Source organism: Lampris incognitus, chromosome 9 (assembly GCF_029633865.1).
Source record: "Lampris incognitus isolate fLamInc1 chromosome 9, fLamInc1.hap2, whole genome shotgun sequence".
Classification (NCBI taxonomy): Eukaryota; Metazoa; Chordata; class Actinopteri; order Lampriformes; family Lampridae; genus Lampris; species Lampris incognitus.
Genome location: NC_079219.1, coordinates 56,713,083 through 56,735,751, shown reverse-complemented (window position 1 = coordinate 56,735,751; position 22,669 = coordinate 56,713,083). Strand labels below are relative to the sequence as shown.

The window sequence follows — 22,669 nt, the reverse complement described above, 5'->3', positions numbered from 1 at the left end:
GGAGTGCATCGCGAGCTCCCCCTGCTGGTCGCCGTGTGGTACGAGCGCTAAGACCTGACGTCACCGGCACCGGCTACACATGACTCCACTTCACACATTCCAGGCAGCACACCCGCGTGACGCCTATTTATTGCAATGGCATCTTGCACAATAACAAACATAACACTTCACGTCTCACACCAGCCACACGCAGCCAAGGCCCCGGCTACGTTTGGTGAAGAGACGGCGAGCGTCAGGAAGTAGACTGGCCCACAGGCAACGCCTCACATTCAGGATGCATTAATGCACAGGAATACCCTTTTAGAATTACATTGCACAAAGAGAAGTCACATCAGTGAAAGAGCACTTAATCGTTAGAATTCACTCAAGCAGTTATGGCTTCTGTGAAACAGTGACGTTGACGGCTACACAAGTAGAGGCCGTCACATTTCCTGTGCGGCAAATGAACAGTAGACAGTGCAACAACAAAACAAAAAAAATCCCCTTTCGGCACCCGGGAATCACCACACGGGTTCCTACGCGTCGCATAATACTGCTGGTCAAGTGTGTCGGTCTACATTACAAGCGATGGGAATGAGCGGCGAGTCCACGTTAAAGCTGCTGAGGTCTTTACATTGTGCAACACACACTGATTGTCTTATGCCATTGCATAGCTCCATAGCTAAGAATCTGTTTTGGTCAAATCAACCCAACATGGTAATGTGGTTTTTTTGTTGTTGTTCTCTACAAATATCACAACAATGCTCACGATAACACGGGATATAGTATACTGGCTAAGCTTAGGTAAATAGCACAGTACCAGGTATCAGTGCGATATGCAGTAATAATCTGGTGATGTGTATTATTAGTACAGGCAGGCAGTGTTTCCCTCATGGATCTAAGGCAACATTATTTCCTTCTACTACTATCCAGCAGTATTGCACCCTCTCCCCAGCCATAGGCACTTGTAGCTGTGGAAGCGCTAACAACCCGTTCGGCCTTCCTATTGGCTGGGAGTTGCAGTTGGCTCAAAACGAGCTCTCCAGTGTGTTGTAGTTGTCCTTGAAGCTCTTGAGCTCCAGGAAGTGCTTCGCCCGCTTGCTGCGCTGCTGCGCTCCGGCTGTAAGCAGCGTGGTTTGGGTGGGGGAGGAGGGGGAGGGCGAAGGCTCCGGGCCGCCAGTCAAGTCTTTGGCTGCGGACTGGTGATGCTGGCTCAGCGTGGTGCTGCTGGTGTGAGTCTTCACACTGGGAGGAGAAGGGCAAGGCCAGAGAAACATCCTTAATGCATTGTTGGCACGCCATACTGGAATTAACACACGAGGAAAACTGAAGGACCGGTGTGTTGGATTTAGTGGCATCTAGCAGTGAGGTTGCAAGATCACAACCAACCGAATACCCCTACACTCACCCCTCCCTTTCCAAGCACGTAGGAGACCCTACGGTGGTCTTCAGGTGCCAGCAGCTACTTCCATAGTGATGTCGTCATCTACGACTGCATCGAGTAGCCGTGACATGTCAAGGGATGAGGTTGCTTTAGACAGATGGATTTAGAAATTGTATTTAGTTATGTAGTCTGTAACGCTATACATCATAGCTTCCGTGTAAGATAGCGAATATTATTGTTGTTCTTCGTCATCCAATCGGTGCATTCAACGCCAGCGCCGCCAAATTTAAGCCGCCGCTTCAACGTGAAAACGAGTAAGGTCCTCTCTGGAGCCAGTGTTTGGTTTGTCCATTCTGGGCTACCACAGAGACATGGTGGCTCAGTGGAAGAGGACCCGCTCCCTATGTAGATATTAAGGGCTCATCCTGAGCTAATGAAATTACAATTCATAGTTTCAGGTGATTAGGCACTAACGTAGTTATGAATGTTATATTCCATTTCTGCCAATAGATCCCCCTAAATCCTGCAACACTGGTCCTTCAGGTAATAAGTGACTGTGGTAGGGGGCAAACTGGTAGGCACTCACACAGAGGCTAGTTCAGTTAGAGCCTCCTGGTATTTCAAAAACTCTGCTTCGCCAAACACCTATAGGCAAGAGCAGGAAGGACATGCATTGAGAAATACTACTGGTGATCAACGATTGACTTAAAAAAATAAAAATAAAAAAAGAGAGAGAGAGAGAGAGAAGGCAATCACTGCAATATTCCACCCTCAAAATGTCACACATCCAGCACGTTCGTGCACTCCTCAAAGCTCCTGGCTTTCAGGGGCTAACGACGGGCGGAGAATAAAAACCAACCTCTGCCCCGTGGCGCGCGTTATTATAACCCTCCAGCACCGTGTCGATGAGGGAGCTTTGGTTACTGTGGATGAGAGCGTTGGAGTTTCGTAGCTCTAAAAGCCAGGTCCTGAATCTCTTCCCAGTGATAGCAGTGGGCGTCCCTCCCAGTTCGCGAAATGGCAAATCTATCAGCAGAGAAAAATGAAGTCACAATGGCAACAAAATGAAGAGAATCATAGGCGGCAGTGGACCGCCCAAGGTGAGGGAAACAATGGTGGAGGGGAAGTAAAGACTACTTACCTGTGTCTCTAATGGCGTCTAGTGCTCTCATCCTATAGAGGTAGTCATAGCAACCTGCAAAACACGAGATACATCGGCGTGTTTGCAGTGGAATCCCACCAACTGTGCTAGGTCCAGGATGTGTATGTGTGTGTGTGTGTAGCCGCCTTCCTCTCACCACTCCGCCCCCTGCAGTTCAGCCGGTCATCTTCTGGGGACAGCAGGCGTGGCTCAAAGTGGATTTTCTGAACCTTGTTCAGCTTGGAATCAATTTCCTGTCTCAAGTCCTACGGAGAACAGACAGGAGCAGCTATTGTGAATGGAAACACTCCGGCTAAACATGGGCGGAGGTGCAGGGAGACGACACCCTGGGCGAGTCCTCAGCCTACTACTACAAGGCCCGAACCCCACACACAGGCCACGTCCATACTGACAAACGGTACATGGAGCTCTTGAAAACCGTGTGATTGTCACGTGAGGTGGCTTGTGCTCGCCCAACACGAGAGGCTCGAGCATTTCTTCTTCTATTGTTCTGATGTTGCAAAATGGACGGCGAACATTTCGAATATAATCCGGATAAATAAAATATAATATAATATAATCCGTGTGTGTGTGTCAATTAATTGTGAAGCGCTTTGTGCTTGAGAAGCGCTATAGAAAATGCAACTTGATTGATTGATTGATTGATTGATTGAGTCACACCTATAGACAATTTGGAGTCACTAATTCGCCTCACACATGCACTGGGCTGGACTGTGGGAGGAGCACCGTGGGAGCAAGGGGAGACCAGACAGGTGGGCTTGACCGAACCCAGGACCCACTTAATTTGAGGCCACAACGCTAAATCAGAGTGCCCCCCCCCCCCCCCGCCGCCCCCCATTCCAGTCACACAGCATATAGACATCGTGCAGGGAAGCACGCGGTCTGTCCTCTCACGTGTGATGCGTATTTCGTTACCTTGGGGGCGTTGTGGCCAAGGGGAACGTGCGGCCCTCTCCGAGACTTCATGGCAAACCGCACGATTTGTCTTTTGACGAAGATGAACAGCAAGACGAACACCTGGAGGAGGAGGAGGAGGAGGAGGCAACGGTTAAGATGCGTCACGCCACCATTTCCACGGCCTGCAGACAGAGAGAGACCCCCTGCAGGATCTACCGGAGAGAGACCCCCTGCAGGATCTACTGCGGAGAGAGAGACCCCCTGCAGGATCTACCGGAGAGAGACCCCCTTCAGGATCTACCGGAGAGAGACCCCCAGCAGGATCTACTGCGGAGAGAGACCCCCCTGCAGGATCTACCGGAGAGAGAGACCCCCAGCAGGATCTACCGGAGAGGGAGACCCCCAGCAGGATCTACCGGAGAGAGAGACCCCCTGCAGGATCTACCGGAGAGGGAGACCCCCTGCAGGATCTACCGCGGAGAGAGAGACCCCCTGCAGGATCTACTGTGGAGAGACCCCCAGCAGGATCTACCGGAGAGAGACCCCCTGCAGGATCTACTGCGGAGAGAGAGACCCCCTGCAGGATCTACCGGAGAGCTTCACTCGGTCTAGCACCGAACAGCATCGTCTGGTCCCTGCGTGTAAGACACGCTGGCCCCTCAGGCTGGACATTTGCGCCTGTTCGTAGGGACACGCGGCGAAGGGACAAAGGTTTATATTTTTAATGAAAGAACAGGCTGATCCCGGAGACCACTGTGAAATACGCTTACCAGACTTCCGTAGGCCATCACCAGCACCACGTTAACGTGCGAGAGAGACCGCATAGCCGCCGCAGAAATCGGCCCGGGGTCAAGTAAAAACACGCGGTAGAGGCGCTCAGGGGGAGCTCGGTCCCATAGCGCGCGCGCGCGCGCAGGTCCGAAAACAAACAAAAAAACAAAAACAAAAACAAAAAAAAAACAAGACGGCGACAGAGGTGTAGGCAAGCCTTCGCGTGGCTTACCACGAACTACATTTCAAAAAGCGATTTGTTGACATCCGGTATGATCACGTGACCCGCCGGCGCCCCCGTGACGTCACGCGCCCCCTCTGCCGCCATCTGCTGTACAGCGGCCCGCCGTGCAGCCGGACCGGCGCTCGGACGAATGAATCCGCCTCGGTAGTTTCTGCCTCCGTGTTGGGGGGGGGGGGTGAAGATGCAGTTACTGTTTCTTTTTCTTTTTTTAATTCCTTAGTTAACCGGTTTCTCCCCTGTTCACGGCAGTAGTCCTGAAGTACGTCTTTGTCAGCGTAAGCTACTAATAAGACCCGTTAGCCCCCTGACCCTTTAGTCGAGCGGTCAGTGACGTCGCCTTGTGGGGCAGTACATCGACGTATCGAATCTCGCACCGGGCAAGAAAATAACCGGTGGCAGCGGCGGGATCCGGAAGTGTGCGGATCCTCAGAAGTCTCTTCGGAGCGCGGGAAGAACGAGGGCGCGCTTCCGGGAGAGGGTGACGACTGTAAACTACTAATAAGACACGTTAGCCCCCTAGCTAACGGGTCTAACCCTTTAGCCGAGCGGTCAGTGATGTCGCCTTGCGGTACAGTACATCCCGTGTCGAATCCCGCACCGGGCAAGAAAATAACCGGTGGCAGCGGTGGGATCCGGAAGTGTGCGGATCCTCAGAAGTCTCTTCGGAGCGCGGGAAGAACAAAGCGCGAGGGCGCGCTTCCGGGGAGAGGGTGACGACAGTAAACTACTAATAAGACACGTTAGCCCCTAGCTAACGGGTCTGACCCTTTAGCCGAGCGGTCAGTGATGTCGCCTTGAGGTGCAGTACATTCCGTATCGAATCCCGCACCGGGCAAGAAAAGAACCGGTTACATCAGGCCTGGTTGTGGCTGTAACTTCTGGTCAGTCGTTGACGTCACTGCCCCTGTTCTCGCAGCGGCGGCGTGTTGTGTGTCGGTGCACGGCGTCTAAATCGCGGGATTTGTGTAGCCGACGCCCCGTGTCGTGTGAGCAAGGCAAGCGATTTGCATCAATCCTGCAGGGAAACAGAAAGTCCCATTCTTCTGTCAGGAACAAAGGGTGGGTGTCTGAAATATTCCTGTGTCTGAAATATCCTCAGTGCCCCCCCTCCTCCTCCCCCCCCCCTGTCCCCTCTCTTACAGACTCATCTCTGCCCCGAGACGACCACTGAATCCTGCACGTTTCCTCTGCTTTAAGATAATCATTGATTGGATTATTGGGTCTGTTGCCCCTGAAGAGTTGCCCACTGGGGTAAGACTGTGTTGAATGTTGCACAAGTAGTGCTCAGCTGTGTTTGTGCAACGCTTCTCCGCCGTGGCTGTAGTCGAGCTGTTGCAAGTCAATAAAAGACGCCAGTTTGAGGTGCTGCTGCTGTGTACTTTCAGATGCTGCACCGTCAAGGCAGTAAACCACAAAGACGGCTTCCTCTTGTCTCAGCGGAAGACACCAGCTACAGCTGCATTGCCCCATGCAGCTGGAGGAAGAGGGTGCACCACTCCGCGCCAGTTTCTGCCTCACTAAGCGGTAAGTATTGTGTGTTACCGTGCACGCGTCTATCTCTTTCTGTCTTGTGAGTCTGCCTGGGTTTTTTTTCCTCCCTTTTAAAAAAAAAAAAATTCTACATGCCTATCTGCTGACGGGTGTGTTGTTGAATTGCTGGTTGTTCAGCATCCCACTTTGTATAATGTGGTGTTCCAACCAAGACAATACCGCTGCTTCTTCTCTCCGGTTGAAACCCTCGTCAGCGAAGTTTTCCTTCGGCAGTCAAGGGTTATGTTGTGTCTTTACAGAAGCCGAAGACAAAGCCCTCCGCACGCCCCGGTCACACAAGGAGGAGCCCACAAGGGAGCTGGGCCGCGAGGCAACGGTCTTCCTTTGCTGAGGGTAACGCTCCGCAGCCACCGCGTTTTCCTGCGCGTGTGATCAGTCACACGCATTTACTTGTGCGCTCTTATTGCATTTGGCATCGCTCGGCTGCAGCGCGTGTGTCTCTGCTGGGGTTTGCTCCGTTCGTGTGACGTCATTACAACCTTGCATCCTTAAGGGGTTCTGGAATTGTGTGTCTTTCATACCTGACCCGCTCCTTGTCAGTCATTAGCCCAGGAAACCCGGCCATGTGTCGGTTGCTGCTGCTCACTCACGCAGATTGTTTTCCCTCTTCTCTCTCGGCCCCTTAAGGCGGGGCAGAGATCACCTAAAGTGGAATAACATTTTTAAAATCTCATTTCTTTTGGGGGGGGGGGTGTTTCTGCCCAAGTTTCGTACGTTCATCCAAACTTTACCCCCCCCTCCTCCTCTTCCTCCTCCCCGGGGCAAGGAAATAATGACGTCACGCAGTGTAGAGTAAGAAAGATGGATTTCGATGTGTCCGAAGGGCGTGTATGTATGTGCATGTGCTCCCTATTGTGCGATTAGAGGGTGACACATTGATCTGGTCTGGAATGCTACCCTGTGAGAAGAAGAAGAAGAGAGGAGGAGAGAGAACAATAGGAGGGGGAGGAAAGAGAGAGAGAGAGAAGAGAGGAAGCGAGGGAGAGAGAGAGAGAAGAGAAACCAGTGTGGCAGGTTTACACCGCTGCACAGAATTCATCATGCAAAGCTGAGGGAAAGAGAGAGGGCACAGTAGGCAGCTGATGTCAGCGAGCGGGGTCCAGCTCAACACCATGGCACGGGACGGGAGCAGAGAGGAGGACCGGAAGGTATAGTGCGCGCATATATACGCGTTGTGTTGTCTTTGTGCAAGTGTGTGTGTGTGTGTGTGTGTGTGTGTGTGTGTGCACGCTCATGAGTGAGTGGATGAGTGGCTGTGTGCATTTGCCTCTCTCTTCTTACATCCGCTTCATCGGTTGCACTTTACAGTCAAGTGTACATTAATTAGCCAATAATCGTCATTTACTAATATTAGCTAGTACCCTAATTAACCTCAATTAGCGTTGACCAGAGGAGTTTGATTTGTTCCTATTACTGCATTAACTCCTACTGATGAATGCACCTTTACTGTAAGGCGTTGCCGTTGCGTCTGAGGGTGCAGGAAACGGGGCCGGGTTGCCGGGTTGCCAGGTTGCCGGGTTACCGAGGCGGGAGGCTTTGTGTCCTAGCAGCGGAGCAGGTGTTTCGGTAAACCGACACTCGCAGTGCACCGCCGGGAACTCCCTCGCCAAGGCTCGTCCTGCAACCCAGACTCACCAGAAGCTCCTCATATTTTGCATGTTTTCTAAAGAACGGATGCAGCCACCCACCCAGCCCCACCCCACCCCCCACCTCCCCGTTGCGGTCACTTATCTCAGGGGGGCTCTCCCGTGGCGCGTGGAGGATTCGCTGGGATTCGGACCCCTGACTGGAAGGTGACCCGGTCGTCGACCAAGAGACGGTGTTTATGTACTTCCTGCCTCACAGTGGCCGTTCTGTGGTGCCGGCTGTGACCCGTACGGGGCGTCGTTGTCGTAGGTGACCCGCTGCTCATCATCAGCGATGTTATCTCTTCCTCCACCTGAGGTGGAGTCTCCCTGCGCTGTATGTAAATCTCCGCCACTTTGTTCGGCTCACTCTGCACCTTACGGCGTTATTTTCTACTTCGTTACCCACTTTGAATCGACTGCTGTGTGCAGTCTGACTGTGTGTGTGTGTGTGTGTGTGTGGGTGGGTGTAGGTGGTGGTGTAAGTGTGTGTGGGTGCCAGTGAACTTGACTGTAGCAGCATAAGACACTGTTGTTGTTTTTTTTCTTGCTGAGCGGATTGCAGTCGGGCGAGTTGTCCCAGTTTGTGGTGCAGGTTTTGCAGGCCGGCTGCTGGAGTGTGTTACTTGTGTAAACAGTTGTAACCGTGTGTGCGTTCAGGTGAGTGCGTCGTGAGACTCGTGCCGCTCTAATGAACGGACTCGTTTGATCAGAATGAGGGGAATGTGAGGGAGAGCCGGGTCACCCATGAGACAAGTCCGACCATGCTGTTGGTTTTGGAACAGATGTTTTTATTATTGTTCTCTCTCGCTCCTTCTCCCCCCCCCCCCCGCCGCCCCACCTCTCTTGCTCTCCCCCATCTCTCGTGTGCTCTCTCTCTCTCTCCCCCCCGCTCTTGCCCTCTCTCTCTCCCTCTCGCTCGCTCCCTCTCTCTCTCTCTCTCTCCCCCTCTCTCTCTCTCTCTCTCTCTCTCTCTCTCTCTTTCTCTGGCTCTCTCTCTCTCTCCCCCTCTATCTCCCACTGTTGAATTTTTGTTTTCTCTCATTTCAGTATCTATCGTTTACCTCTCTTGTTTATCTCTTTACTACTCTTTATCTCCTTTTTTTTGTCATTTTCCCTTTCCCCTCCATCACTCTTTTTTTGTCTCGCTCCGGCCCTCGCCGCTGCCTCCCTTCAACCACTCTGTGATTCTGTTTGACCGCTGGGAACAGCCAGAGTGACCACAATCCACATATCACAACATTCCAGCCCGTTCCATTCCGGGGATGAAACTGAAGTGTGTGTGTGTGTGTGTGTGTGTGTGTGTGTGTGTGTGTGTGTGTGTGTGTGTGTGTGTGTGTGTTGCTTTGTTTTTTGGCCTGGCAGGGGAATGGAAGTTGCTGTCCGAATCCATGACAGAGATGGTGGACACCACAGCCGAGGACTTGCTGTCTGAAAACACAACAGGACGGGACACGGTTTGTGGGTAATCTTGGATGAAGGACATATATATATATATATATATTTGTATACATATATATGCGTTTCCATGAGAGGACTGCGGTGTGCGTCTCTGTCGTCTCCCCGCAGGATACAACACAACTAAAGCCGCTGCAGTCAAACCATTATCGGGAGCGTTCGGAGCGGAATCGGAAAGACAGTCGCTCCTAACCTCGGAGTATCGGATAGACTTCTCTGCTTCCCTTTTTTTCAGTATTTGGCGCTCGGCAGCAGGTTATTAAGTTTCTTTACCCTGAGACAATGGACTCGTCCCTGCACCCTACAGCGCAGAGTGAGCACAAGAAGGGTACGAGACCTCGCTTCACCATCCGCCCGGCTAACTCTCCTGCCTACAATTTATCTCTGACACGGGGCAGATCAAGTCTTGGGAGACCTGCGCCTCCGCAGGAGGCGAGAGATACGGGTCAAACCAGGGGCATTATGGAGAGAGTGTGCAGGGAAAAGGAGCAGGGCCCAAACAAAGATGACAACACGACCACCGGAAACCCGCCCGGGGCCAGAGATTGCCGTAGTTTCGCCGCTCTGCGTGAGGAGAAGAAAGCGTCAGACCCCAACATGTCTCACTGGTCAAACCAGAACAGCACAGGAGGTGAAGCAATGGTGATGGTGTGCAGCGATGGTGGAGGTGGGAGCTTTAACCCGGCACCTGTGGTAATGCGGGGCAGGACCGAATGGAGGAGTAGGCAAAACCTGCCCGGTAGGAGTAAAAGTTTGGACTGGAGAGAAGGAGCTCCTGGTCCTGAGCGGGACACCGGGGTGGATTTGCAGGGGCTCTCGACAAACCAGGAAATGGTCGCACATAAGCGGGCAGATAGTCTGGAGAGGAGAGAGAAATGTAAGGGATCTGAGAGCAGCGTAATGTCCAAGGTGAAGGCCTTTAACTCTGCAGGTACGACTAACAAGAGCCCAGGGTATCAACTCTCAGCTGGACATACAGAAACGGGGCTGAGGTATATGGGTCCGGCTTTGGAGAGATCTGCCAAGGGTCTCTCTCTTCCCTCCAGGCTGCAGTCTCAGTGTGGACTCAGCTCGGCTTCCGGGTTAAGGGAGACAGCTTCTTCATGTGGGTCCAAGGCAGGTCGGAATATCTGGGAGCGGATAGAGAAACTCTATGGGCACACCGGGCCGGGTCAAACTGAGGATTCCGGCAGAGCTCGGCACCACGTCACCCCCTTTGGGACAGTCCAGGATCTGTCTGTGGGGGAAGGACAAACCATGGCGGACACCCATCACAGAAAATCAGCCAACCAATCCTCTTCCTCCCAACCGCCAGCTGGCCAGTGGAGGAGGGTGTCTTACAGGGGGGAATTGGGGGGAACCTTCCCCAGACATTTCTCCAAGGTGGAGAAAAACAGCCTGATTCCCCAGCAAAACAATAAAACTGATGCCTGTGCATCTTCTGATAGGCCCGAAAACAGCCTAGCGCACCCGGCTAGTTCTGTCAGCTCGGCGTCTCCAGTGCCAGCTCTAACCAGGGACAGAGCAGCTGCAGGAGGGCAGCGGTGTGGAGGAGCGCTGGAACTAGGTGCCAGGTCTCTGGATGGATCCAGGGGTAAGCACACTACAGTGGCTGAGATCGGATCTGCAAGGATGGTGGGGGCCATTGGTGGCGTGCACACACAACCTCATACTGTCTCGGAGGAAGGAAGTCAAGAATCTTTCAAAGATCTAGCCAGACCCAAAGAGACGGGAATGAGTGGCAGCAAGGATAGGGATAGGGAAAACGACGTGGAGGGAATAAAGCGGGTTAATGGAATCAGACGGAGGACAAGGGAGAGAAATGAAGATTCTGGGGCAAAAGTGGAAGGGGATAAAGGCTTAGAAAAGGGGAGATTGACTAATGATTGGCTAAAAGGAGTGCAAACAAAGGGGGAAAATGGGATAAAGAGCAGCGGTCTCATCAAAGATGTTCTCGAGTCTGGCACACAAAAGATAAGTTCAAATACTAGAGAGCAGAAGACCATTTCAGAGAAGATGGTTATTCCCTCCGTGGACAGTGTTAGGAATAAGATCAACCGGTTTGAGGCTCTGACCCAGAAGGTCCAAGGCTCAACAATGTGCAAGTTTACAATGTCAAGGAGGGCTTTCTCTGTGCCAGATCAGCTCAGCGGGATTGGCGAAGGGGTGAAGAAGAGCAGGTCAGAAAGAGCAATAGGAGGAACGAAGGGGAGCTGTCTAGGGTTGAAAGAGGGAGGCAGTGCAGGTGATAGAACAGGGGAGGAAGTAAAAGAGTCTAACGTTGTCAAGAGGAACGGGTCAGAAAAAACCATGTTAGGGACCAGAAGGAACATAAATGGGGGGGAAGAAGTGGACAAGTTGAACTCGAGGTCTGCACTGGTGGGCGAGGTAGGGGTAAGAAACGGAAACGACAAGAGAAGAGACCCTGGTTTGGCAGTGAACGAAGCAAAAAATGAAGTCGATAGCGGTAACGACCACGCAGACGACTTTGGTAAATACTGCAGACTCAAGGATGAACTAGAAATCCCTCTAAACGGAGGATCTAAACAACAGAGGCTCAGGAGCTTTTACATAGATGAGACTGATTTCTGCAAAGCCCCAAGCCCTGAAAAGCCGAGTAAAAGAGATATTACGAGCGGCGACTCTCCATCCTCACCGCCGTGCAACGCCGGTGAAAACTCAGACGGTCTGTTGTGTGCTCCCGGTGTTCAGAACACACTGGCCTCTAGACTTCCTTCACCTGTCAGTGATGATGACAAGACGCCGACGAACACCCCAGACAGTTCACCCTTTCTCTCACGCCACCCGCTGATGGAAAACGACGCTGCGGTCGCTGATGGACCGAGAGAAAGCTCTCCAGTATTCAGCGACACAGCGCCACCTCCGGGGAGAGACCCCCCACACCTCCTCCTTGGCCCACTCTCAACTTCCTCCCTCATGGATATCACTGCTCCAGATGGCATCACCCCTTGCCCAGAAGGGGAGAAACAAGACAAGGACCTGAACACTTGGGTCACCAGCTTGAAGATCGAGGGTTCTATGGATGATGATGGTGATGGTGATGATGATGATGAAGGCACAGAGAAAGATGAAGATTCGAACTATGACTCTGACTCTGCAGAGTCCTCTGTGACCATCACCAGCCACATGAGCCAAACGGATCACAGGAGCTTCTGTGTCAGGTGGGTAACACCAGTGCCTGGTTGGAAGTAAAATGCATTGTTAATGTTGCCGTGCTCTATAACTCCTGCTCTTATTTATGTCTCTGCTGAAGATTTAGATGTTTGACTGCGAGCAGAATTTCACAGGAGCAAACGTACAAAAAGAGCCTATTTTATTAAAGTTAAAGGTCAAGATGGCAAAACTGCCTACACGAAAAAGTGTGCCAAAGGATGATTGTCTATTAGACACACACTATCCACTTGTAAAGTCATAGTTTGTTCTATGGGCTGTTGTGAAGTGACTCCCAACTCCTTTTCTAAGAGGCGGGTGTAAATGGCTCTACACCTGCAACGAGCCGTCTGGAACTGCAGTCATGTAGAAGTAGTTGAGGCCAGACATGGGCAAAGATACTTCGTACTGTTACAAAATACAAATACATCTTTGTCATGTGTATCAAAATACACTACGAAATACTGCAGAAATGTTTTGAAGTAAAATACATGTATTTTGTATTTCAAATACCGTCTGGGCCACTTCTGCAGAGGAAGGGTACTTAAAATCAGTCAATGTTAGGGGCGTCTGGGTAGCGTAGCGGTCTATTCCGTTGCCGACCAACACGGGGATCGCCGGTTCGAATCCCTATGTTACCTCCGGCTTGGTCGGGCGTCCCTACAGAGACAATTGGCCATGTCTGTGATTGGGAAGCCGGATGTGGGTATGTGTCCTGGTCGCTGCACTAGCACCTCCTCTGGTTGGTCGGGGCACCTGTTCGGGGGGGGGGGGGGATAGTGTGATCCTGCGACGCGCTACGTCCCCCTGGTGAAACTCCTCAATGTCAGGTGAAAAGAAGCGGCTGGCGACTCCGCATGTATCGGAGGAGGCATGTGGTAGTCTGCAGCCCTCCCCGGATCAGCAGAGGGGGAGGAGCAGCGAGCGGGACGGCTCGGAAGAGTGGGGTGATTGGCCGGATACAACTGGGGGAGAAAAGGGGGGAAATTCCTAAGAAGAAAAAAAAAATCAGTCGGTGTTACCAACAAAGATGATGAATGACTGTGTGAGGTTTTCCAAATAAATAAATAAATAAGTAACGGTAGGCCTACATTCTCTTAGCCAACAATCTTCAGGGCTGTTATCTCCCGTTAGGTGAGCGTGGTAGGGTTTGACAGTAAATGATGAAGATTAAAACAGCATTGAAGGACACGTGCAGTGGGTTTTTTTAATTAGCCATTCAATATTATATATAACCCCTTTCATTGAAACGAGCTACCGTAAGAGGCACATCAGCATCATCATGCGTGATCTGGCGAGTATGGTCGTCCTCATCACCATCGTGATTTTGACGAATAGGCTATAGCTAGAAAAAAAGATCCCCCCCCCCTCCTCCTCGATCTCAAGTCTGATCTCTGCCGAAAAGTATTTTTTGAGTATTTTCAAGTACAGAATTCTGCTCCCAGGAAGTACTTTCTATTTTTTTTCCGCACTGCTCAAAACACAAATGACCAAATATTTTCTCTTTCCCGTCTCATCTCGTCCCATCTTCCTGCCCCCTCCCTGCAGTCTGGCGGAGCTGTGTAACTTCGGCGGACTGGACTACGAGTCGGAGAACAACGGTGATGAGTGGTCATCGGGGCGGCGGTCGGCCTCCTTGAGCTCCGACATGTCCGTCCTGTCCTGCGTGTCCATCCTGCCTAGCGAGGAGCTGGACCGGCTGCTGGAGGACGTCCGAGGCCTGGGGGACAACACTCTGCAGGTACCAGCGGCTCTGCAGACAGGAGTCGGTGGCGGCAGGGCTTCCTCGCCTGCTCGGCCATGACCCTTTCTGGCATACGCCTGTCATTAACATGCTTACCCGTGCAGCAGCAAGCAGCCTCACAACAGCACAAGTTACAAAGTCAATACCCTTGGACCCCCCCCCCTCTCCAGGGGTAGATAGAGGTGCAGATTCCCATGCTGACAGAATGTCGACTGACGCTTTTATTACGGACAGATTCAAACACACGCATGCAACAGACACTGCGGATATTAACATACATGGGGAAAATTGATTTTCAGGATAATTTGGAATAGAGAATAAGATGCAAGTGTTAATAATTGTTAATAGTAAACAAAGAAGGGCGTGTCTGGGTGGCGTGGCTGTCTATTGCATTGCCTACCAACACGGGGATCGCCGGTTCGAATCCCAGTGTTACCTCCAGCTTGATCGGGCGTCCCTACAGGCACAATTGGCTGTGTCTGCAGGTGGGAAGCTGGATGTGGGTATGTGTCCTGATCGCTGCACTAGCGCTTCCTCTGGTTGGTCGGTGCACCTGTCCGGGGGGGGCTGGGGGAATAGGGCGCTACGTCCCCCTGGTGAAACTCCTCACTGTCGGGTGAGAAGAAGCGGCTGGCGACTCCACATGTATCGGAGGAGGCATGTGGTAGTCTGCAGCCCTCCCCGGATTGGCAGAGGGGGTGGAGCAGCGACCGGGGCGGCTCAAAAGAGTGGGGATAATTGGCCGGGTGCAATTGGGGAGAAAAGGGGGGAGGGGGGTGGAAATTCACAAAAAAAAAGTAAATAAAAAAAAGGTTCAGAATTTTTTTTTTTTTTTAGATTTTCTGCTTTTTTATTTGACAGTATAGACAGACAGGAAAGACGGGACGGCAGGAAGAGAGGGGATGACATGCAACAAAGGTTGCTGGCTGGATTCAAACTGGCGACATTGCAACCATGCGGGGTGCAGCATAACCACTCAGCTACAGAGGCGCCCCAAAGGTTCAGGAATATTACAGGAGGAATAGATGTGCAAAAATCTCCACTGCCTGAGGAAAACATCTGCTCCAAGGATGGATATAATGATACACTCACACCTCTCTCTCCCTCTCCCTCTCTCTCTCTCTCTCTCTCTCTCTCTCTCTCTAGAACTATGACGACGTGCAGGTAGTAGTACTCCATAAAGATGTGGGCATAGGACTGGGCTTCAGCGTGGCTGGAGGCGTGGACCAGAACAAGCCAGTCACTGTGAGAACTCGCTTCTCATTCGCCACCGAACAAGTACGAAAGCCCGATGGTCTGTGCCCGTACTCCCCCCTTTTCTCTCTTCTTCTCCTCCAGGTCCACAGGGTGTTCCCGTCAGGAGTGGCAGCCCAGGAGGGCTCCATAAGGGAAGGGGACCATGTCCTGTCAATCAACGGCACAGCAATGTGCAGCTCCGCCCACTGGGAGGCCTTGAGGACCTTGAGGAAGGCAAAGACCCTGGCGATGGCGGTGGTGGTCCTGAGGAGGGTGGGGGTTTGTAGCCTCAGTAAGGGGAGAACGGAGTCGGACGACCAGGGAACGACACAGAGTCTGTCCACGAACACAGGTGAAGTGTCTTTCTCCAACCACGCACGTCCATCAATAATCCTCATTTTTCAAGGGGTTTCGGCAAAAGTTCACACTTCAAACTTGTCCTCTGTCTTCCCCGTCTCACCGCGCAGCCCGTCGTCCCTGTTCAGTCTGCAGCTTTTTGTATGCCAGGCTTCAGTAGGCGCCTTTACTATGTGGAAGGTAGAGACACTGTGTTGCAGGACTTTGACAGAAATGCCAGTCAGGTCCATCCATTATCCAAACCGCTGATCCTGCTGTCAGGGTCGCGGGGATGCTGGAGCCTATCCCAGCAGTCACTGGGCGGCAGGCGGGGAGACACCCTGGACAGGCCGGCCGGCCACGGTGACGCTCATCCGGCCTCACTTCATGGGAAATTCTGCAGCCAACCCGGGAGTTAATAATGAATTATAGAAATGAACTCCAGGTCCTATGACCGACACTACAGTCACTCCGGTAATATAATAAGACTCTCCTGTATTTTTAGATTGTATTAGTTGGACTTTATATAACTCCAATTCAAAGAAAATTGAAAATTAATGGACAGCAATGGCCCAACTAGCCATTAGCTCAAATCAGCTAAGACTTATTGGTTGGACACAATAGGGCACATTGTTGGGTGTAATTTCATGAAGATTTGGGAAAGAGTAATAGAAGCTAGGTTAAGAGGAGAGGTGACGATTAGCGAGCAGCAGTATGGTTTCATGCCGTGAAAGAGCACCACAGATGCGATGTTTGCTTTGAGAATGTTGATGGAGAAGTATAGAGAAGGCCAGAAAGAGTTGCATTGTGTCTTTGTGGATTTAGAGAAAGCTTATGACAGGGTGCCGAGAGAGGAGGTGTGGTATTGTATTAGGAAGTCGGGAGTTGCAGAGAAGTATGTAGGAGTGGTGCAGGATATGTATGAGCGAGGAGTGACAGTGGTGAGGTGTGTGGTTGGAATGACAGATGGGTTCAAGGTGGAGGTGGGGTTACATCAAGGATCGGCTCTGAGCCCCTTCTTGTTTGCAATGGTGATGGACAGGTTGATGGACGAGATCAGGCAGGAGTCTCCGTGGACGATGATGTTCGCGGATGACATTGTGATCTGTAATGAGAGTAGGGAGCGGGTGGAGGAGAGCCTGGAGAGGTGGAGGTATGCACTGGAGAGAAGAGGAATGAAAGTCAGTAGGAGCAAGATGGAATACCTATGCGTGAATCAGATGGAGGACAGTGGAATGGTGAGGATGCAAGGAGTAGAGATGGCGAAGGTGGATGAGTTTAAATACTTGGGGTCAACTGTCCAAAGTAACGGGTAGTGCAGAAGAGAGGTGAAGAAGAGAGTGCAGGCAGGGTGGAGTGGGTGGAGAAGAGTGTCAGGAGTGATTTGTGACAGAAGGGTACCAGCAAGAGTTAAAGGGAAGGTTTACAAGATGGCTGTGAGACCAGCTATGTTATATGGTTTGGAGACAGTGGCACTGACGAAAAGACAGGAGGTGGAGCTGGAGGAGGCAGAGATGAAGATGGAAAGATTTTCACTGGGAGTAACGAAGAAGGACAGGATTAGGAAGGAGTATATTAGAGGGACCGCTCAAGTTGGATGGTTTGGAGACAAGGCAAGAGAGGCAAGATTGAGATGGCTTGGACATGTGTGGAGGAGAGATGCTGGGTATACTGGGAGAAGGATGCTGAATATGGAGCTGCCAGGGAAGAGGAGAAGAGGAAGGCCAAAGAGGAGGTTTATGGATGTTTTGAGGGAGGACATGCAGGTGGCTGGTGTGACAGAGGAAGACGCAGAGGACAGGAAGAGATGGAAACGGATGATCCACTGTGGCGCCCCCTAACGGGATCAGCCGAAAGTAGTAGATGTAGATGATAATTAAAAAAGTGGACTTTACAATTTGATTGATTTGATAATATAATAATTTCATGTGTGTGTTTGTCAGCCCTGTGATGGCCTACCGGCCTGTCCAGGGTGTACGCATACTAGATTGACAAAAATATAAAAATAAGCAGGGAGACAGAAAGCTATGGAGGGCAAAAATCCACTGTGGCGATCCCTGAGAAACAGGGAATAAGCCGAGAGAAGAAGAAGAAGAAGAAGGGAGCTTGTCTTGATGCAAGCTCAATAACCCAGGTGAGGAAGTCACAGGAAGTTGAATCAGTTCATCTGGACACAACATTTATTGACAGATACGTTTCATCACTCATCTAAGTGACCTCTTCAGTCTCAACTGACTGCAGGTGGCCCCACCCTTATAAACAATACGGTGCCTAACGACCGTAACCAACGACCAGCTTCATATGCAAATATGGGTGTGACCATTAACTAGTGTTACATCGGCCATGTGTACTATTCGCAGAGGGTTGGGGAGTAGTTGCAATCACAGCATTGTAAGATGGTGACAGATGTACTCTTATCCCCCCCCCCCCAGTTCAGGGATGGTTGTTCCCTCTTCACATAGGTGGCCTCTTTGACTCCCCGTTCAAACCATCGTTCCTCCCTATCAAGGATGTGCACATCCTCATCCTTGAAAGAGTGGCCACTGGCCTGTAGATGGTGTAGACCGTGGAGTCCTGGCCTGTAGATGGTGTAGACTGTGGAGTCCTGGTCTGTAGATGGTGTAGACTGTGGAGTCCTGGCCTATAGATGGTGTAGACTGTGGAGTCCTGGTCTGTAGATGGTGTAGACTGTGGAGTCCTGGCCTGTAGATGGTGTAGACCGTGGAGTCCTGGTCTGTAGATGGTGTAGACCGTGGAGTCCTGGCCTGTAGATGGTGTAGACCGTGGAGTCCTGGTCTGTAGATGGTGTAGACCATGGAGTCCTGGCCTGACGTGTCAGCTCTCCTGTGTTGTGACATCCTCTTGGCCAGCGTCGGTTTAGTTTCCCCGATGTACAAGTCACGGCAATCCTCCCGGCACTTAACAGCGTACACTATATTGCTCTGTTTGTGCGGGGGACCCGATCCTTGAGGTGGACCAACTTCTGGTGCAGTGCGTTTTGGGGTTTAAAAGCAACTGAGATGTGGTGTTTTGAAAAAACGCGTCTCAACTGTTCCGACTCTCCCGCCACATACAGAATCACCGCCAGTTTACGCTTAGGCAGCTGTGGTCCTTCTCCTCTCTTCAGTTGGCTGGTGCACTGTTTGGGCGTCTTCCTGGCTTTGAGAAACGCCCAGTTAGGATAACCACACTTAACCAGGGCCTGATTAATGTGAGATTTCTCCCCTTCCCCGGCCGCTGTGTCGGTGGGGACGTTGTCAGCTCGGTGGTGCAGCGTCCTGGTGACTCCTAGTTTGTGCTCCAGTGGATGATGAGAATCAAACCTTAAGTACTGATCAGTATATGTTGGTTTACGCTAAACATCACCAGCTAAATGTCCCCATCACCAGTTGCAATTTCACAGTGTAAGAAGGCTACCCTGTCATTTTTCACATCCTCCCTGGTGAACTTGATGTGGTTGTCCACAGAGTTAATGTGGTCGATGAGATGTGGTACGTCCTGAGGTTTCATTCTAACCCAGGTGTCGTCCAGCGGCTAGGTGTAGGGAGCTTGCGGTCACTAAACAAATCCAATTTGTCTCACAGTTCTTTGCACCTCCACCCCGTGGACCCACCGCCTGCGGGGATAAGCATTGGGGTAGGGTGCAATGCAGGCCGGGTGGCAGACAAAGGCGGGGACCGGGGCGTGCCGACTTCCGGCATCGCAGACTGGTCCAGGGGGGCCAACTGGATGGAGACCCCGGGGTAGACCCAGAAGTCGCTGGAGGGACTACATGTCCATTCTGGCCTGGGCACACCTTGGGATCCCCCAGGAGGAGCCAGAGGGTGTTGCTGGGGAGAGGGATGCCTGGAGTGCCCTACTTGGCTTGCTGCCACTGCGACCCGACCTGACCCTGGAGAAGCTCATGATGATGATGATGATGTGAGAGAGAGAGAGAGAGTTCTTTGCACCTTCGCTTCTTCCACAGAAACAACAAGCCATGGAAAATGTTCCCGAAGCAATATGGTGAACAATGAATTCTCTAACAATTTTGTGATAAAATATGCTTTTATCACAAATGAAGAGCTAAGGCTAAATTGAAATAGCGATGCGGTTCTTCAAAAGCAAGTTTTTCTGGTGTTGAACACGCGCACTTCTGCTTGGATGTGAGTCTGTGGAATGCAATACCTGCACACAGCGTCCATGCTTCATACCGGATGGTAAACGGTAGTACACTACGTAGTTTAAGTATGCAGAATATACAGTTAGGACACAGCTACTGTCTTAATTTAACAGACCACGGATGTGCGTCCAACATTAGAGAGACTCGCATGACCTTTTTTTTTTTGCATCCCGGTGCATCCTGGTGCCCTCTGTAGTAGCAACATGCAGCTGTTTAAAGTGAAGTGTTTGTTTCTGTGTGTGTTTGTCCTCTCCTGTCAGGTCACCATGTGTGTGTGAGGCTCGAGAAGCAAAGCCGGGATCTGGGCTTCAGCCTGGAGGGAGGCGTTGGCTCCAGTCTGGGGGACCGGCCGCTCAGCATCCAGAAGATCTTCCAGGGTGAGAGTTAAAGGTCAACCCTTCCGACCAAAGAGGCTCGAAACCACTTCTCTACGTCGTCATGACTCATAGAAACCAGCATATAGAACGAGACTTCCTACTCCAGCGTTTATCCTAGTCCCACGTCACTCAGTTGGGATGAAATATTTGCTGCTTGATATTACATGGCTGTGTTGAATACTCAATTCCCATTGGTCAGTTAAAGCATTCTGTGGTCGGTTACGGCTGAGGGGCGGACCACTGACTGTCAAGCCGCGGCCTCATCGCCGTTCCTGTTTTCCACAAGAAGACGGCCTTGTCAGGGATTATCCCTTAAATATGTCGCTAAAAATGTGGAGGATACCTTCAAGCAGGTGAACATACCTAACACATTCAGAACCCTGAGGGTTGTTATGCCAGTGACATCTGGACCCCAAGTTTTGGAAGTCGTGCCCACATAAAAGAGGGTCCAAGGGCGTCCTGGCCTGTGTTGATTTTCCACTTCCGGTTATTCCTGGTGTATGTTCCCAGGAAACTAAGAGTCGTGGTGGTGATGGGATGTTTTAGGATTTGGCATGCATCAGGAAGTCGATAATGAGTTCTTGGGTTTTGGCTGTGAACTCTAGATCTAGTCGATACAGGGGTGCTGGCGTGAACGCGGTCATGTTTTCACGGCATTGGACATTCCAGCCCTTTTATTTACTGTTTCCTCCCCCTCTTTCACCACCAGGGGGTCCAGTTGGTTCGGTGTGTCCCGGTGATGAGCTGCTCGAGATTCAAGGCGTGAGCATGATGGGGATGAGACGCTTGGAAGCCTGGACTCTGATCAGAAGACTGCCCCCTGGGCCTGTGGATGTAGTATTACACCGGCCGTTGAAACCGCCCCAGACCTGAGGGCGACCCGGGCTCAGGACGGACAAGCGACGGCCATCTTCCTCTGCTGGGACGGCTCATAAAGCCCCGCGGTCTTCTGTTGGAGCGCACGTTCTGGCAGTCAAGGTCAAAGAGATTGTATGTCTTTTAACCTTACAATTATTTAGAGTTTAAACCGCGTCTAATGTAAGTTTTTAAGGGAGACATCTACCTCAGTGAATGGAGCATTTTTATTTTAATATATATTTTTTTTTTACCAGCCATGTTTGAAATCTACTGATGACGTCCATGTTTGTCAAGGCTAACACCTGCTCATACTCACAGTTTGGCTGGTTAAAAGCTACGGATTTGGTACCGGTATATTTGAGCCATAAAGAATATTGTTACTTATTCTGTAATATACTGTGAATAGAAAGTTGTGTCAGAGCTTTTATATAGTTTATGTAACGAGCTTTTTAATAAACCTTAACTTCACTCGCAGCATTTGTAATTGAAACAACAACGCAGCCGGTTTCCAGCAGAAAGAGACAGATTACAAGGCTGCCGCGTCCGGGTGGCGTGGCGGTCTATTCCGTTGCCTACCAACACGGGGATCGCCGGTTCGAATCCCCGCGTTACCTCCGGCTTGGTCGGGCGTCCCTACAGACACAATTGGCCGTGTGTGCGGGTGGGAAGCCAGGTGTGGGTATGTGTCCTGGTCGCTGCACTAGCGCCTCCTCTGGTCGGTCGGGGCGCCTGTTCAGTGGGAGGGGGAACTGGGGGGAATAGCGTGATCCTCGCACGTGCTACATCCCCCCCGGTGAAACTCCTCAGTGTCAGGTGAAACTCCTCACTGTCAGGTGAAACTCCTCACTGTCAGGTGAAAAGAAGCGGCTGGCGACTCCACATGTACGGGAGGAGGCGTGTGGTAGTCTGCAGCCCTCCCTGGATCGGCAGAGGGGGGTGTAGCAGCAACCGGGACGACTCAGAAGAGTGGGGTACTTGGCCAAGTACAATTGGGGAGAAAAAGGGGGGAACCCACCCCCCCCCAAAAACCCCCACTGCCTCATCCTAGTCAGAAATACAACGAGAACCTCTGAACGCCAGGTAGCAACACTCCTGCAGATCTGAATACATTTGGGCATTTGGGTGGTAACATGCTACAGATTAGCGCCTTAACAAGCTTCTCAAAGCATTTATACTCACTATGAGAGTGAGAGCACGGGGACGCCAATCATTCAAGCGTGTTCCCCGGCACTGGCACCACGACTGATGGTTTAAAGCAGGAGGGGACTACACACAGGGGAAGGAAGAGCTCGAAAATACCCGCCAAGACACCAACCAGCTGCGCTGTGCACACTCTGATCCCCCGGCCTGGAATGCCGCCCGGGGCTGGCAAACCTACAACCTGCCCCAATGACATTGTCCCTACTGCCCCCTCGAAGGATGTCTTTGTGACATAGCCGGGCCCAGCATCCTCTCCATCACAGCTCCCTGGCCACTGGTACCGTTCCAACCTCGTAGTGCGTGGGAGCATCACGCTATTCCCCCCAGTCCTCCCCCCTGAACAGGTGCCCTGACCGACCAGAGGAGGCGCTAGTGCAGCGACCAGGACACATACCCACATCGGCCTTCCCACCCGCAGACACGGCCAATTGTCTGTAGGGACGCCCGACCAAGCTGGAGGTAACACGGGGATTCGAACTGGTGATCAACAGAATAGACCGCTACGCCACCCGGA

At 51.6% G+C, this 22,669-nt stretch overlaps 2 protein-coding genes across 6 annotated transcripts; one reads left to right on the top strand and one right to left on the bottom strand.

Annotated features, from left to right (window-relative positions):
* Positions 1-89: 89 nt before the first annotated feature.
* Positions 90-4,623, bottom strand: c9h1orf43 (chromosome 9 C1orf43 homolog). Of its 3 annotated transcripts, none has more exons than XM_056286508.1 (7): positions 4,426-4,623; positions 3,441-3,542; positions 2,662-2,770; positions 2,505-2,558; positions 2,223-2,389; positions 1,952-2,008; positions 90-1,224 (listed from the first exon to the last, which is right to left on the bottom strand). In XM_056286508.1, exons 2-7 carry the CDS (start codon positions 3,489-3,491, stop codon positions 889-891), a joined length of 774 nt encoding a protein of 257 aa, XP_056142483.1. In that variant the 5' UTR covers positions 3,492-3,542; positions 4,426-4,623; the 3' UTR covers positions 90-888. The 3 variants fall into 3 exon arrangements, with proteins under 3 accessions (XP_056142483.1, XP_056142484.1, XP_056142482.1); XM_056286509.1 differs by lacking the exon at positions 4,426-4,623 and adding an exon at positions 4,193-4,415 and having other exon boundaries at positions 1,950-2,008; XM_056286507.1 differs by lacking the exons at positions 1,952-2,008; positions 4,426-4,623 and adding an exon at positions 4,193-4,415.
* A 1,303-nt stretch (positions 4,624-5,926) lies between these two features.
* On the top strand, positions 5,927-21,408 carry si:dkey-92i15.4 (uncharacterized). 3 transcript variants are annotated; one of them, XM_056286415.1, is made up of 6 exons: positions 5,927-5,961; positions 8,979-12,253; positions 13,791-13,983; positions 15,133-15,574; positions 19,981-20,097; positions 20,807-21,408. In XM_056286415.1, the coding sequence occupies exons 2-6, from the start codon at positions 9,354-9,356 to the stop codon at positions 20,968-20,970; spliced, it is 3,816 nt and encodes a 1,271-aa protein (XP_056142390.1). In that variant the 5' UTR covers positions 5,927-5,961; positions 8,979-9,353; the 3' UTR covers positions 20,971-21,408. The 3 variants fall into 3 exon arrangements, with proteins under 3 accessions (XP_056142390.1, XP_056142389.1, XP_056142391.1); XM_056286414.1 differs by lacking the exon at positions 5,927-5,961 and adding an exon at positions 7,045-7,136; XM_056286416.1 differs by lacking the exon at positions 5,927-5,961 and having other exon boundaries at positions 9,064-9,074; positions 9,183-12,253.
* Positions 21,409-22,669: the final 1,261 nt, after the last annotated feature.